This window comes from Podarcis cretensis, assembly GCF_951804945.1.
Source record: "Podarcis cretensis genome assembly, chromosome: 9".
Taxonomy (NCBI): Eukaryota; Metazoa; Chordata; class Lepidosauria; order Squamata; family Lacertidae; genus Podarcis; species Podarcis cretensis.
Window position 1 is genome coordinate 14,110,528 of NC_137178.1, and position 15,537 is coordinate 14,126,064.

At 44.4% G+C, this 15,537-nt stretch overlaps 1 protein-coding gene across 1 annotated transcript; it reads right to left on the reverse strand.

Annotated features, from left to right (window-relative positions):
• Positions 1-456: 456 nt before the first annotated feature.
• On the reverse strand, positions 457-15,472 carry LOC307224406 (placenta-specific gene 8 protein-like). Its single transcript, XM_079991272.1, has 5 exons — positions 15,327-15,472; positions 8,716-8,852; positions 6,087-6,211; positions 5,423-5,531; positions 457-1,393 (listed from the first exon to the last, which is right to left on the reverse strand). The coding sequence occupies exons 2-4, from the start codon at positions 8,825-8,827 to the stop codon at positions 5,427-5,429; spliced, it is 342 nt and encodes a 113-aa protein (XP_079847398.1). The 5' UTR covers positions 8,828-8,852; positions 15,327-15,472; the 3' UTR covers positions 457-1,393; positions 5,423-5,426.
• Between the last annotated feature and the right edge of the window lie 65 nt (positions 15,473-15,537).

Below are 15,537 nucleotides of genomic sequence, written 5' to 3' on the forward strand. Positions count from 1 at the left end.
TTTTGAGTGTTACGCTTCAGTTTTGAGTGTTATGCTGAGGTCTGTTTGTTTTTGCTATTTATTTTGCGGTTTTGTTTTTGCGGCTCTTTTTGTTTGTGTTTTTGTGACTGTGTGGAACGCAGTTCAGCTACTGATTGATTGATGGACTGATTGTGTGACTGCAGTACATTGTTTATTGCTTTCATTTTACAGATCAATGGTCTCGTTAGATAGTAAAAAATCATGGTAAATTGCTGTTTTAGGGGTTGTTTTTAAGTCTGAAATGGATGAATCCATTTTGCATTACTTTCTATGGGAAAGCGCGCCTTGGTTTTGGAACGCTTTGGTTTTGGAACAGACTTCTGGAACGGATTAAGTTTGAGAACCAAGGTGCCACTGTATTGAATGGTGTGTGTGTGTGTTTACCAGGGTCAGGTGTAGAAGAGGGAAGTTTCACTAGCGACATCACAAGGAGAGTTTATGTTGTATTTGAAATATTTGTTTATTTAAAAGCATAAACACTGAACACGGGGGAGCAGGAAAACTCTGAGACGGATAGTGGTAGTCTATTAAACAGCATCAGTTCAACCCCAGAAATAAACTCACGTCCTCGGATCCTGCCAAGGCTCCTTTCACAGCCAGCTGAAAAGATGCAAACCTCTCGACTTTCGCACTTTCCCATAGAAAGTAATGCAAAATGGATTCATCCATTTTGGCTAGTAGGTACATTCATGTTTTCTCTCACTCTCTGTAGCTGCTACCCAGCTGAATGGCATTTATTCAACTACCAGCCATCAAAAGCCGTTAATGTTAATTTATAGAGGCATTTGTTCACAAATAATAAACAAAAAAGCAGAGAAATGTATACATATATACTAAAATTATTACAATTATTACAGATATGAAATTATGTCTAGTAACGTGCATCACCTAGATTGGTGACCATAAGTAAAAGGTATTTTTTAATCAATAACAATGGTAATTTATAGGAAGGGGGGAGGGATAAAATATGTACTTCATGCATGCTGGCCTGGCTTCTTTTATGGAAAATTGAGCGGCTTACAAGGCTTACAAGTGTGCTTACTTGGGTGCGTAGCAAATGGAATGCAGTCCGTATCTGGTTGCCTCCGATGGATCTGGGAGTTGGCATTTTGCAACTTCTCTTAAACAAATTATGCCTTTACTTAAAATAATCCAGCAATCAGCCCCAAATTCTGGCAATTGGCCCAGAAGCCTTCAAACCTCCCCACCCCCCTAAAACGAATAATAAGTGTCTCGGCTGGATTTTTTCTGGTTAGATGACTACCAAGTTTTGAACACTGTACTGCAGCAGAGCAGAAATCTTAACACCAGGTTTTGAAATACATCAAGTTCAGGGACACACGAATTTCCAGGTTAGTGAATGCAGGAACACCTAAAATAGGGCAAAAGGCATAAGAGTTATTTATAATGCTCCCGGGTAGGTAACCAGTCAAATGGCGCAACATTAAGCACTTAAGCAATTGGACTGAAGCAAGGCCAAGGGACTGGAAGCAGCAACATAGGCTGACACTACAATTCTATGATTCTATGATGCTATCCCAGATCAAGGGAAGTAATAGTCCTCTTCTATTCTGCCTTGGTCAGACTACACCTGGAACACTGTGTCCAGTTCTGGGAACCACAATTTAAGAAGGCTATTGACAACCGGGAACATGTGCAGAGGAGCAGCAAGAATATTATTGGTACAAAAATGGAAGCAAGAAGAATTACCGACGAAAGAAGAATGGCAAATGAAATTAATGGACTATGCAGAATTAGATACTGTAAATTAACAGGAAGGATTCGAAACCTGCAGGACCAGAGATTCTTAGAGGACTGGAGTAAATATTTGAAAAGCAATTGTGATAAACAGATTACGCTAGCAGGACTGCAAGAAGTTCTGTAAGGAGGATTTTGTGAAATATTGTAAGGAAGACTTTGAAAAGAATTATTAGTTAAGGACAATTAAAAGTAATAGAGAAATTAAGAAATGTAGAACAAGTGATAAAGAATGGAAAATCTTCAGAGGTTGTTGACGGAAGTCTAAAACATTGCATAAGATAAGAAGTTATGTTAAATGATTGGAACATATATATATATATATATATATATAAACATGTGTAGAGGAGGGCAACCAAGATGATCAAGGGTCTGAAAACAAAGCCTTATGATAAACGACTTAAGGAGCTGGGTATGTTTAGCCTGAAAAAGAGGAGACTGAGAGGAGATGTGATAGCCATCTTCAAATATCTCAAGGGCTCTCACATGGAAGATGGAACAAGCTTGGTTTCTCCTGCTCTGGAGGGTAGGACCCAAACCAGTAGATTCAAGCTACAAGAAAGGATTTTCTGACTGAACATCAGGAAGAACTTTATGACAGTAAGAGCTGTTTGACAGTGAGAGATGATGGACTGTCCTTTGTTGGAGGTCTTTAAGCAGAGGCTGGGTGGCCATCTGCCACGGATGCTTTAGTTGAGATTTGGGGTTGGACTAAATGCCCCTTCCAGCTCTACAGTTCTATGATTCAAATGCTGGATGGAAGCTCTGCTTTCATGACAACCTGTAGTAGCTGTTGAAACTGTTGGCTCAGCACTGTGGTCCTTCATTAAGGGACCATAAGAAGTCAGACCACCAGTACATCCAGCTTGGTATTGTCTACAGTGACGGGCAAAGGCTCTCCAGGATTTCAGGCAGGAGACATTCCCAGCCCTACCTTGAGATGTTGAGTGCTGAACCTGGGACCTTTTGCATGCAAAGCATCTGCTGAAGCACTGAGCTCTTGGGTAACATGGGAAGTGGCCCTTAGCATCAGGGGTTTCCAGCTGTAAAATGGGACTTGTAGTGATGAACAAAGGGTTGTGACTCTGATGCTTTTGACCATGCTTCTCTATGACTGCCCTATGTGATGGCCTGGGATTCAGACTCGGAGGCTGAACCTGAGGAATCCCAGCCTGCCCAGGAGTCCCCGCCTCCAGAACCAGCTGAGCCAGGGCTGGGGCTTGAGCCTGAAGGGTCCTCACCTGTGCTGGATCCTCAGGTGCAGGCACCAGCTGAGTCTGCTATGGCTCCTGAGGTGATGGAGGACCCATTGCCTGCAGATGCCCCACTCTCAGCCCCGTCAGGGGAAGCTGAGGTTGCCTCTGGGTCCGGTAACCCTCCAGCCTCTCCTGAGCTGCAGAGGCTCAGGGCAGAGAGGCGGAGGGAACTAAGTTCCCGCAGGAGGAGCGCTCGCCTCCAGGCCAGGAGAGGCAAGTCACCTGTGGACCAGGGTCGCTCTATGCCTCGGGGCAGATAAAACCCAGCCAGGTTGCGGGAGCAACATTGTTGGTAGCCTGTTCCTGCCTGCACCCTGACCTGCTTTCCTGCCGGAGCTCCTAACCTCACCCGACTCCCTTCCTTGGACCCAGCTACAGCTTTAACGGACTGCCTCCTTACTGCACCCTCAACCTCGGACTAGACTCGGACCTTGCCTCTCGTTAACCCTCGGGACCAGCACACCCTAGGACCTACGTGCTCCTCCTCTGTGGAGGAACTATCCATTGCACACTTGCACATACAGAGGCAGGAAGCTGTGGCATGCAAGGTTCTGCCAGGTAGCTATCAGGCCAGACCTTGACTGAAAGATACCTCTCATCTTCAGGGCCACACCTGACCACCCTGTTGCCCGTAGCCTAGTGGGACAGCATCTGCCCTGCAGACAGAAGGCTCCTGGTTCAATCCCTGGAGTCTCCAGGTAGGGCTAGGGATGTTGTCCAACTGGAACCTTAGAGAGCCACTGTCAGTTCTCAGGTAGATAGACCAAAGGTCTGACTTTGTCTAAGGTAGTTTCTGGCGTTTGGGGACCACAACTCCCATGAGGAGGGCCCCTGGGCTTGATGTTCCTCACCACTGTCTGCTCATAAGTATCCCACTGAGTTCAGTGGGGAAACTTATTCCCAGGTGAACAGGTACAGGGTTACAGCCCAAGGCAGTAATATGCCTTAACTGTTTGACACCTCAGCGCCCTTGACCTTAATGTATTGCGTGCTTGATAATATCTAGTAAATGTTTATTGAAAAAAGCAGAAGCGTTTGAAAAGTTCGCTGAGGAGAGAGGTGCGGCCTCACAAGCAGGGCGCAAATCCGCCGCCAGAAAGCTATAAAACTGAGGGGAGTGGAACCTACATCAGTCTCATGAACCTGCTGAAAGGGAAAAGGTGGCTGAATGGAGTCCTGTCTCCCAGGCCTTCAGGACTCTCAAGACCTGCTCCCCATGTCTCCTCCACTCGCTGGCCTTGCTCCAGGCTCTCTTTAATGTTCTGGCCCACCTGCGATGCGTCCTTGAACCCTGATACTGATCTTGCTTGCAAGCATGGAGGATAAGAGAAGGGTGTGTGAGTTCTGGGTAGAAACTAGCCTGCTGGGCAAAGATCAAATGTGCATTAAGGTTACATAACGATAACGGGAATAAGTATAAATTGCACATGGGGTTTGAGAAGCGTGGGCTAACGATGGTGTCAGAGTCATTTTACATAATCTCGCGTTCAATACTGTTTGCTCCAGCAAAGGTTTCAGGCTGGTGGTAATTTCTGCTGAAATCCTGTACAACAAATATTTGGGAGGGGCGGGTTGTCCCATTTTTATTGTGCTGAATAAAGCTAATTGGGATAGTTCAGTCAGTAGAGCATGAGACTCTTCCAAGCTCCACATTGGGCCAAAGATTCCTGCACTGCAGGGGGTTGGACTAGATGACCATTGTGGTCCCTTCCAACTCTACAATTCCATGATTCTACAACCAGGCCAGTATCTGGCAATGGATCACAAGGCAATGTCATGAGTTACATAGCAGGGGACTTTTGCTTTGCAGAATTTCAAGGTGTCAGGGACTTCCCAGGAGCAGGAGGACAGTATAGATTTGGAACAGTGGTTTGCAGAGGGGCATAGTTCGGAAGGCAAAAGCTGGGAAATACTGGATGGGGAACAGCTAGCAGAAGAAACACTGGAAGAGAGAGAGAGAGTTAACAGATTTACAGTCTCTGGATAGTATCCACCCACTTCCCCAAAGTCCTGGAGAGCTCAGAAAGTGTCAGAACAGAAAGCACAGAGGTTCCAAGCTCAGATTACAAGATTTAGGAGTGATGTGAATTAATAGGGACAGAGTAGGGAGTGAGCTTAATTGGGAGCCCCGCCATTCTGGTTAGATGCTTTCTTTTGTCCTTCGCTGTGTTTATTAAAGAAATGAACTCATAAGAATTCTCTTTTGTTTGATCTGCTCATTTATGGAGGAGGAAGCCAATTCCCCAAAGCCTGACACAAGGCAGATATTTTGGGATACTGGGATTGGTCCCTTCTTACCTCTTCCCCGCTCCCCCAAGTCATATTCTAAGGACAACAGAGCATGCACTGAAGAACAACCCCTGCTCCTAGGCTGTAAACTCACAAACCTTTCTAGAATATCCCCAGCTGTTTCCTCCTGTTGATATCTCTCTTGAGCTGACAAAGATTGCAGGGAGCACAGAAAGTGGTGGTGAGGCAGTCGCAACAGATGGATCCCTGCAGAGAGTAAAAAAAAAAAAAGCAAAATTTCATAGCAGAAGACTGAATTGTATTTTGATTAGGGATGGATGGAACATTCTGTTTCCAGTCTCTGCTGGTTTTCTTTATTTTATTTATTTAAGATGTTATCTGCACAACACTTAATTGGGGTGTGTTTGCTGAGCAACCTAGAAACACGAAACACAAGTATTATCCAGTAATTTAAAAGGTTAGGTCCAGTTGCGAACGTCTCTAGGGTTGCGGTGCTCATCTCGCTTTATTGGCCAAGGGAGCCGGCGTACAGCTTCCGAGTCATGTAGCCAGCATGACTAAGCCGCTTCTGGCGAAACCAGAGCAGCACACGGAAACGCCGTTTACCTTCACGCCGGAGCGGTACCTATTTATCTACTTGCACTTTGACGTGCTTTCGAACTGCTAGGTTGGCAGGAGCAGGGGCCGAACAACGGGAGCTCACCCCGTCATGGGGATTCGAACTGCCGACCTTCTGATCGGCAAGCCCTAGGCACTGTGGTTTAGACCACAGCGCCACCTGCGTCCTATCCAGTAATTTACCGGTATCCTAAACTGAGTCCGGTAGCGAGTTCTCATGGCGACGCTCGGTCCACAGCAACAGCATTCTTCCATGTCCTTGGCAACTTTGCATCCTAGGCAGAAGAAGCAGAATGTTCCACACAGACCTAGAGAGAGGGGGGAATCAAGCACAAAGGTTAGCATTTTCTCATCCTCTAGAATTCACCCAGCCAATGGAATTTCACTGCTTGGTTTCAGAAGCATTTAGAGGCACGGTGTCTTGAGATGAAGAAACACTTTCAAAGAGAGGACCACTTCTCAGGGTTAGAGCATCTATCTTACATACAAAAGGCCTAAGGTCCAGTCCTCAGTATCTCCAGCGCGAGACTGGGAGTGCCCAGGGTCTGAAACCCTGGAAAGACACTGCCAATCACTGAAGACAAAAATGACTCAGGATAGGCAGTTCCCTAACTCCCAAATTACTCTCTGGCACCAATTGCTCTTGGGTCAACAGTTCCTTGCGTCTTGGATTTCTTTCTGCAGTTACTACATACAATTGGAAATTATCAGTCATCACGGTGGGTTGGCCAAACTTGTTTGTGAGTTTGCCGAAGGGTGTGTGCAATGCAACTCATAAGCACATACAGAGCCAAGGGCCAAGGGCAGCAGAGGCTTAGATAAAAGGTAAAGACACATACATTCTGTTTTGTAAAAGTTCACTAAGCAAAAATTCATTTATCCAAACATGAGGAATTCGTACCCAAGCCTTGTTATACACACCACAGATTCAGATATCCAAACAGAAAAGCCTTTTCACTTCCTCATTTGCATTTTGCTGGTTGGCTGAGGAATGGAGGGAGGGGGAGCAATCAAATAAATCAGAGCATTTCCCCCCTGCATTTTCCTGGATGGGGGGGGGGGAATCTTTGGGAGTAAAAATTCTATGGTTGGGACACATTAGAAATTTTCCAATAGGAATCACTGGAAATTATTGGCTTGTTATGTGAACGCTTGCCCCTGTGAATGATTTCCATGGAACGTATGATGTCTGGATAGCAAAACCTATATTTTTATTATGTAGAATAATAATTAATCTCCCTGGGAGGGAAGGTCAGACCATATAGGGTCGCCCTGTACAGCGCTTCGTCTCTCCCCATATAAGTGAGTAGCTGTCCTTCTCTCCTATGGGGACAAGAAAAGGAGTCTACTTGGGGCCATTAATGGGGCGTGGTGCCATCTGATCTTATAATATGCTAGGGAGGGAATCTGTCAGCTGGACCTGGGCATCTTAGGACCTGCACTGCCAGAGCAGCCTTCAGTCACTGCGGGCTATTGATTTGATCTTGGTTGTTCTGCAACACCATATTAATGGCCAGAGAAGCAGTGGCGTAGCAAGGTGAGGTGGTACCCGGTCCAGAAAATTTCTTGTCACCCCCCACACACATTGAAATTTTTGCCTGAAAAAATGGTTTGACTTTATTTCATATTTTTTTGGGGGGAAGCCAGAGTTCTTGAGCTTTTCTAGCGGGGATCGCATGCCTTGCGACGAGGAGTCTGCCTGTCGCCCTACAGGGGAGCCGTTTTGGCAGCGGTAAGCCAAAGCACGCCTTGGGGTCTCTCACAGACGCTGAGTGCCACACGGCATTTTGTCACCCCCCTTGGAGGTGACACCTGGGGCAGACCATACCCACCGCACCCTCCTTGCTCCGCCCCTGCAGAGAAAGGGACTGCAGTTCCTCACCTCAGGTGGACCAAGTTATCTGAGAAGCCAACGGGAGAGCTGGCTGGCCTTGTACAAGTCTTGCTCCAGGGTTGGTTTCTCAGTCCAAACAACTTTTCAGAGGAAGTAGTTATTCTAGAGACTGCTGTGCCTCTCCTCCCCTTCCTGACACCTCCCTTTAAGCTGCCATGTGTCCCACTTTACAGAATACAGTCCTCTGTTTGAAGGGCTGCCAATCCAAATCCAATTTAAGGGCAAAGAACCCTGAGAAGAGATATCCAGGGCCTGGAAGGTGCCCAATAATTGACAGCACCCCAAGTTGAGAGCACCTGGACTGCAAACGGAGCAGATACGGTCTCTGCCCAGTATACCTGAAGAAACGTCTCCACCCCCATCGTCCAGCCTGGACACTGAGGTCCAGCTCCAAGGGCCTTTTGGCGGTTCCCATACTGCGAGAAGTGAGATTACAGGGAACCAGGCAGAGGGCCTTCTCGGTAGTGGCACCCATGCAGAGGAACACCCTCCCATCAGATGTCAAGGAAATAAACAACTATCTGACTTTTAGAAGACATCTGAAGGCAGCCCTGTATAGGGAAGCTTTTAATGTTTGATGTTTCATTGTGTTTTTGTATATTCTGTTGGGAGCCGGCCAGAGTGGCTGAGGAAAACCAGCCAGATGGGTGGGGTATAAATTTATTATTATTATTATTATTATTATTATTATTATTATTATTATTATTATTATACACAAGTGGCAGATGCTACACTTCTTCCCCTGCATGGGAAGCCCACCTTGCTATTTGAGAATGGTCACACTAGTGTGTGATGGAACACTGAGAGACTGGCTTTTATAGAGAGAGGTTAGCTATTGTTTTATAGTACAGATAAACCATGGCTGATGTTCAAAGTCCCACAACACCATAAAACCCCAAATCTTTGAACTTCACTCACAGACACGACAGTCGCTGCCACAGTCACAGAGGTCTGTCTGCCACTCAAAACTCCGCGTGGATGTGTGGCATTGTGGCTGGGTGGTGACCACAGGCCGATAAGTCATTTCCATTTTCACAAAGTCTGGTTAGATGTTGCTATATAATGAGAGGGGGAAAAATACATTGGCTTTGAGACTTTTAAAAGTGCAAATAGTCTCCGCATCATGCCCTTCAGCAAAACCTGCTGAGTAAATCATGAGATTAAGAGAAAGGAACATTTTCTAGATTAGTAAGTGGTTTAGGAGCAGAAAGCAGACATTAAGGGTGATTTCACAGTACAGTGAGGGAGGGACGCGTCTGGCTTTCCAGTTGCTGTTGAACTCCCATCAGATGTCAAAGAAATAAATAAACAACTACCGGACGTTTAGAAGACATCCCTGTTTAGGGAAGTTTTTACTGACTGATGTTTTAATGTATTTTTAATCTTTTGTTGGAAACCACCCAGAGTGTCTGGGGAAACCCAGCCAGATAGGTGGAGTATAAATAATAAATTATTATTATTAAAATTATGATTAACTAGAACTCCAGTTTGCTTAAAAATTAGGACCAAATGAAATCCTGCTCCACTCTGATGATGATGAGATAGTCTTAACTTGGTATAAGGCAGTTTCCTATGTTCCTAAATCGGGAAGAATGCTCAGTAAACAGGTTGTCTGGATTGAAAGCAGCATCAGTGCATAATCATGAAAAAAAATTCATGACAAGAATTATAAATATTATTAATAATATTTAGTAAAAATTATTTAGTATTTTTAGTACTAAAATAATATTTAGGAAAAAAACTAAAAAGCAAATTGCCAATATTGTCATTAGGGCTGGGCGATGTATTGATACATCGTCCAAAATCGGTTTGAAGTCCACATCATGGTAACAGTTTTGTAATATTCAACATGGTGATGTATCACGAAATATCACAATGTGTGTGTGTCATATGTAAAAAAATAAAATTGTGATGTGGGAAAAACCGTGAAGCCAACTCGTCACTTTTCTCACGATTCCTCCTGCCCCTGTTGCTCTGTACAGTGGTACCTCGGGTTACAGACGCTTCAGGTTACATACGCTTCAGGTTACAGACTCTGTTAACCCAGAAATAGTACCTCTGGTTAAGAACTTTGCTTCAGGATGAGAACAGAAATCGTGCGGCGGCAGCAGGAGGCCCCATTAGCTAAAGTGGTGCTTCAGGTTAAGAACGGACCTCCAGAACGAATTAAGTTCTTAACCCGAGGTACCACTGTACTATAAAATAGCAGTTGCAACATTATGTTAAAGGTAAGTGAAAATGTATCTGTTTTAGACCTCTAAGCAGGAGCAGTTCCCAGGAAATTACGCAGTTCGCCTCTACATACTGTAGTTGCATCCTTATTCTCAGACATTGTGATATATTGGTCAGAGCTATAGCTAGGTGATCTCGCGCCCCTGGCAGAACCACCCAGATTGCGCCCCCTAGCCATGGACAAATTAGCTCTTCTTTCTGCCTCTCCTCCAACTCAACCTCCCCCCTCCCGTACCCATTCAATTCCTCACAAACTTCACCTTGCAATGAATTCTGACTGGAGGACACCAAGATGGGGAAGGTTGACCTAGATGATGCTATATAGGCGTCTCCCCACTTACGCGCGGGTTACGTTCCGGGCCCCTGCCTGCATGTGAAATCCCATAAAGTGGGAAGCACCCCACTTTAATAGGGAGAAGGGCATGGGAAGAGGAGCTCCACCCACTGCTACTGATTATTTTTGTCTGCGGTGGAAGATGAAGAGCACAAGGTGTACTCTAGGGTACACTTGTAGTTCATGGACTCTTGCCTCGCACAGAGCGTGATGGCGAAGCCAAGTACACCTGGCCTATTTCCTGACATGAGCAGATCGTGTGCCCGGGATGGAATGTACTTCTGCATCTTCCTTTGCAACATGCAAGGATTGCACAACACTAGACAGAGCAGAACGGGAAGTATTCCCCAGAGGCAGAAAGTCTGGAAATCACTGAGGAATCAAGGCTGAGATTGCATGCACACTGAACCTTTAAGGCACATTCAAACCGTCAAAGAATTCTGGGCACCACAGTTTACCTCTTAAAGGTAAAGGTATAGGGAATCCTGACCATTAGGTCCAGTCGTGGCCGACTCTGGGGTTGCGGTGCTCATCTCGCTTTATTAGCCGAGGGAGCCAGTGTACAGCTTCCGGGCCATGTGGCCAGCATGACTAAACCGCTTCTGGTGAACCAGAGCAGCGCACGGAAACACTGTTTACCTTCCCACCGGAGTGGTACCTATTTATCTACTTGCACTTTGACATGCTAGGTTGGCAGAATCAGGGACCAAGCAACAGGAGCTCACCCCATCGCGGGGATTCGAACCGCCGACCTTCTGATCGGCAAGTCCTAGGCTCTGTGGTTTAACCCACAGCGCTACCCGCGTCCCTCCTCCTTTTTACCTCCTGCAGAACTGCAATTCCCAGCAACCCTTAACAAACCACAGTGCCTAGTATTCTTTGAGGGGGGTAATGTGTGTCGTGAAGATTTAGTGTGTACTCAGCTTGAGAGGCAGTGGGCATGTCCACTCCAGGTAAGCATACCTTAAGCCTAGGCCCACAGGGTTGTCTCCAGCTATCTGTTACTCATCAGCGAGACCCAGTGCCAGATTTACGTATAAGCTAAACAAGCTATAGCTTAGGGCCCCACTCTCTTGGGGGCACCCAAAAAACTTAAAAGGAAAAAAACCTGGATGTACATCTCCAAAATATAAGATAAAAAACAAATAAAATAAAACCTACATACAGCAACAGTGTTTTGTGTTGTGTAGGCTCCTATGGTGTTAGTAATGGGCCCCACCTGCTCCCTAAAATATCTCTGGTTTGCTCATTTCTATATATATATATATGGTGCCTACATTCTGCTATTTATAATTATTAGTTGTTTGCATCGTATATTTACACCTATTATTATTTCATGTTATAGCAAGTTTCTAGATACCAGATTATGGGTCTTTGTAAATTATGTTTCTAAAGGAACTTTTGTTATTGCCCAATGCCAATGTGTTTGCATTATTAAGTTTCTTATAAATAAAAAATCATCTTAAGTTAGAACTTAATAATTATTTCACTGTGAATGTGCTTCTTCTTAATTGTATTTCACTATTAATATACTTCTTCTTAACTGTATTTCAGTTCAACAATTATTTTGATAAAATACGTATTTTGTTATGTGCAAATGGCTTTAGATACCTATTAGTCATGTCCATTGATTTCTATGGGTAGGACAAACATTGGGTGCAACCCTAAAAGCTGATGGGTAGATCATGGGTCGTGTTCAGGGCCAGCCAAAGCTACCGTATTTTTTGCTCTATAAGACTCACTTTTTCCCTCCTAAAAAGTAAGGGGAAATGTGTGTGCGTCTTATGGAGCGAATGCAGGCTGCGCAGCTATCCCAGAAGCCAGAACAGCAAGAGGGATTGCTGCTTTCACTGTGCAGTGATCACTCTTGCTGTTCTGGCTTCTGAGATTCAGAATATTTTTTTTCTTGTTTTCCTCCTCCAAAAAGTCTTGTGGTCTGGTGCGTCTTATAGAGCGAAAAATACGGTATTTCACTCCTTAAGGCAAGGCAGGGTCCCTTGCCAGTGCAGTCTGCAGTGCTGCCAGCATTTACTGACTTCAGGGACTGCGGAGACACCAGGCACATTTTGAAAGGCTTTGCTCAGCCTGGCAGCTGCTAGCAATGGCACCTTGAAACACATTCATTTTGGCAGCCTGGTCGTCCTTGGGATGGCAGCAGGGCGAAGGGATACACGATTTGCTGCCCTTCCTAGTCTGCCTCCTCAGACAAATAGCTTCATTTTGGCTCATGATAGGCTTAGTCCTAGTCATGTTTCAAGTGGGAATGGTTACTTCCTTTTCCCCTGAGCTATTTCTTCTGAAACAGCCAGTTTTCAGTTCCTTCTACCCAGCATGGTTGGCACTTGCCAGGGCCATGGGAAATTGAAACCCCTGCTGCTGAATGTCACAGAAACCACAAATCTGATTTGATAACCAAATCGTTCAGTGACCCGAAACATTTCCGATCTGCAGATTTTGTGTGAGAATCAAGCGTCGCTGGTCATGCAAAGCAGGGCAGCTAACCATTTCCAAACGTTTGGGTTGGTAATGGTGCTGCCAAACTGAAAGTGAAGTTGAACATAAATTGCATTTTGATTTGTAGTCTCAGCAGCTTGCTTTTGATGAAGCTGACTGCAAGAAATCCAGCCAAGTTCTCTGTGTTCTCACATCCACATCATCCCTTTAAAGGTGTTTTATAGCAATCTAAGAGCCAGGGCTTCCCTCAAGGAATCCTGGGAACTGTCGTTTGTTAAGGGTGCCTCAAAGGGCCATTCAAATAATGTTACATTTGTAGTTGCCCTAAAAACAGACAAATGCTGCCATTTAGCACAACCCCAAAGTATTCTGCCTTCCTCAAGCTACCTCTTGCTGCCTAATGGTAGGACCAGTTCCGGCAATCTCTCTAATGGATATTGCCTGGACATTTGAAGAGCTTCAACCCATAATCATGAAGGCTAAATGTCTACTTTTGTTTCCACAGCTTCAGTGATAGTTGCTCACCTGCTTCCCCAACGAAAAGATTTCTGTATCCTCCCCCCTGCAGGATCCACCCTATTCTCCCGATTGTAAAAATTTAAAACTAACTTTAATATTGACTATTTATATTGTTCCAATCTCCCCCGGGACCTTATGGTGAAGGGTGGGTAAGAAATCCGTTTAATGATAAAAATAATAAGAATTAAAATGGTCATTCTTATTTTCCAGCTGGCTGATAATAAAAACCAGAAGCCTTGTATCTAGCATTGTTCAGTTATTCTAAGAAACCGAAAAGTCAGTGCAGTTTTGAAAGTGCCAGTCCGCCATCTTGGTTTAAAATGGAATCCCACTGCAATCGAACACAGATGAAAACCTGCTCCCTGATCTCAGAACCATCATCCAAGATTTGGTTATGATATCTTAAGAGGTGTCCAAATGCAGAGCAGACAAAAAAACTTTTCAAAATGTATAATAGGTATATACCAGCTGTCCAGTGCCTTGTGGACAGCTGGCTCCTGGCAAAATCAGATCTGAAACAAATAATATTTTAAGCCACTACCCAGGTAGCCAATGGAAATCAATTTCATGGGATACAGTTATCATCAATAGCATATAGGGTACAATCCAGTCAATGAAATTTTTTTTTAAGTCCTACTAATTTGAACAGAAGAGAGTCACGGTAAGCAGACACTTGACTCCTGCTAAAATTGTTGGGAATTGAAGATTGTAGCCTGTGTTTTTCTTCTTGTTTCAAAGGACTAGGCAAATCCATGTCAAAGCAATCAGCATGCAAGGCCTAGCACAGCCTACATTTTAGATGCCAGGAAACTCATGATGATTCACAGATAATGCAATGCAGAGTTCATTAGAGCTTTGATTTATCGTTCCAATTTCCTTTGAAAGCTCCTGACGTGGCTCTCTTTGGAACATGAGGCGCATGCTTTGAAGGCAGGGCTTAATTTGTGCCTGGGTTCAATCCAAGCACCTGTTGTCCGTGCCAAGACACAACTCCAGAGCATGGAGAGTTGTTTAAGCAGTACATTTAAATTGGGTGGAACTGTACCACAAGAAGAAGGTAGGCTTCCACAGATGAAATGAGAAGCCAAACACATTATGTCAAATTGTGGCATCATTCAGCATTAAGTACTCAGGCCACAAAGGTGAGAGAAAACAAATATAAAAAGCTCTGAGGTGTTCTGGAGACTTCTTTAGCAATGGTATGTTTGTGTATATACTGTGTGTGTGTGTGTGTGTGTGTGTGTGTGCATTTAAAACCCATTCATTAATGGGCACATGGCTGGAATTTTACGCACACTTAATTGAAACACCATGGGCCTTATTTCTGAATAAACTTTTTCTTATTTGTAAACTGCCCTGGAATATTTTGATACAAGGTGGTACACAGTGAAAGCTGGTCCATTTATGCACTCAGGTCTACTCTTGGGCTCTCCCAACCTCCAGCCCCAGCTTCAACTGTCCCAGCCCCAATAGCCACCAGTAAGAAAGATAGATACAGTGGTACCTTGGTTTGAAACCATTTTGGATTACAACCACATCAAACCCTGAAGTGTGTGTCCCTTTTTTTTTATTACAACCCATTTTGGGGGATTACAACCATTTTTTTTAGAGGCCCCATTGGTGAAAGCGCACCTGTTTTGCTTTACAACCAGACCTCCGGAACGGATTATGATTGTAAACCAAGGTATCACTGTAGATAGATAGATAGATAGATAGATAGATAGATAGATAGATGATAGATAGATAGATGATAGATAGATAGATGATAGATAGATAGATAGATAGATAGATAGATAGATAGATAGATAGATAGTCCGGCAAAGGACTCACTTCCTAGTCATGACAAACAGCTTGTGCCCATTATTTTGACCTCACACCATTTCTTTGTTGATATGAAAATTAAGCATTGGATTCAATTCCAGACTTTAAGCAAATCAGTTGGGAGCTTCCAAAAATCCCAAATTAATCAGGGGAAAAAGAAACTGTACACATACCCCTTTGCTGAATTATCCCGGATGGAGTGTTTTCTTTCCTTAGATGAAATTTAACCAACACGTTTATTCCGCGTAGGGTGTTCACACCACAGCAAGGGAACACTGACACTCTCTGAGATTGTCACTCGCTATTTATATTCAGGAAAATTAATTGTGGGTTACAATATTTGATCTGAACCTGATAGGGTGTAAAGACAGTCACTCGTT

Bases quoted from the DNA above. Each gene is read 5' to 3' on its own strand.
- LOC307224406 (XM_079991272.1), bottom strand. From the start codon at position 8,827: ATGGAAATGACTTATCGGCCTGTGGTCACCACCCAGCCACAATGCCAC. The intron at 6,212-8,715 runs GTGAGTGAAGTT...CCCTCTCTCTAG, and splicing joins TGGCAGCGACTGTCGTGTCT to GTCTGTGTGGAACATTCTGC. The intron at 5,532-6,086 runs GTAAATTACTGG...TACTCTCTGCAG, and splicing joins GGACTCAGTTTAGGATACCG to GGATCCATCTGTTGCGACTG.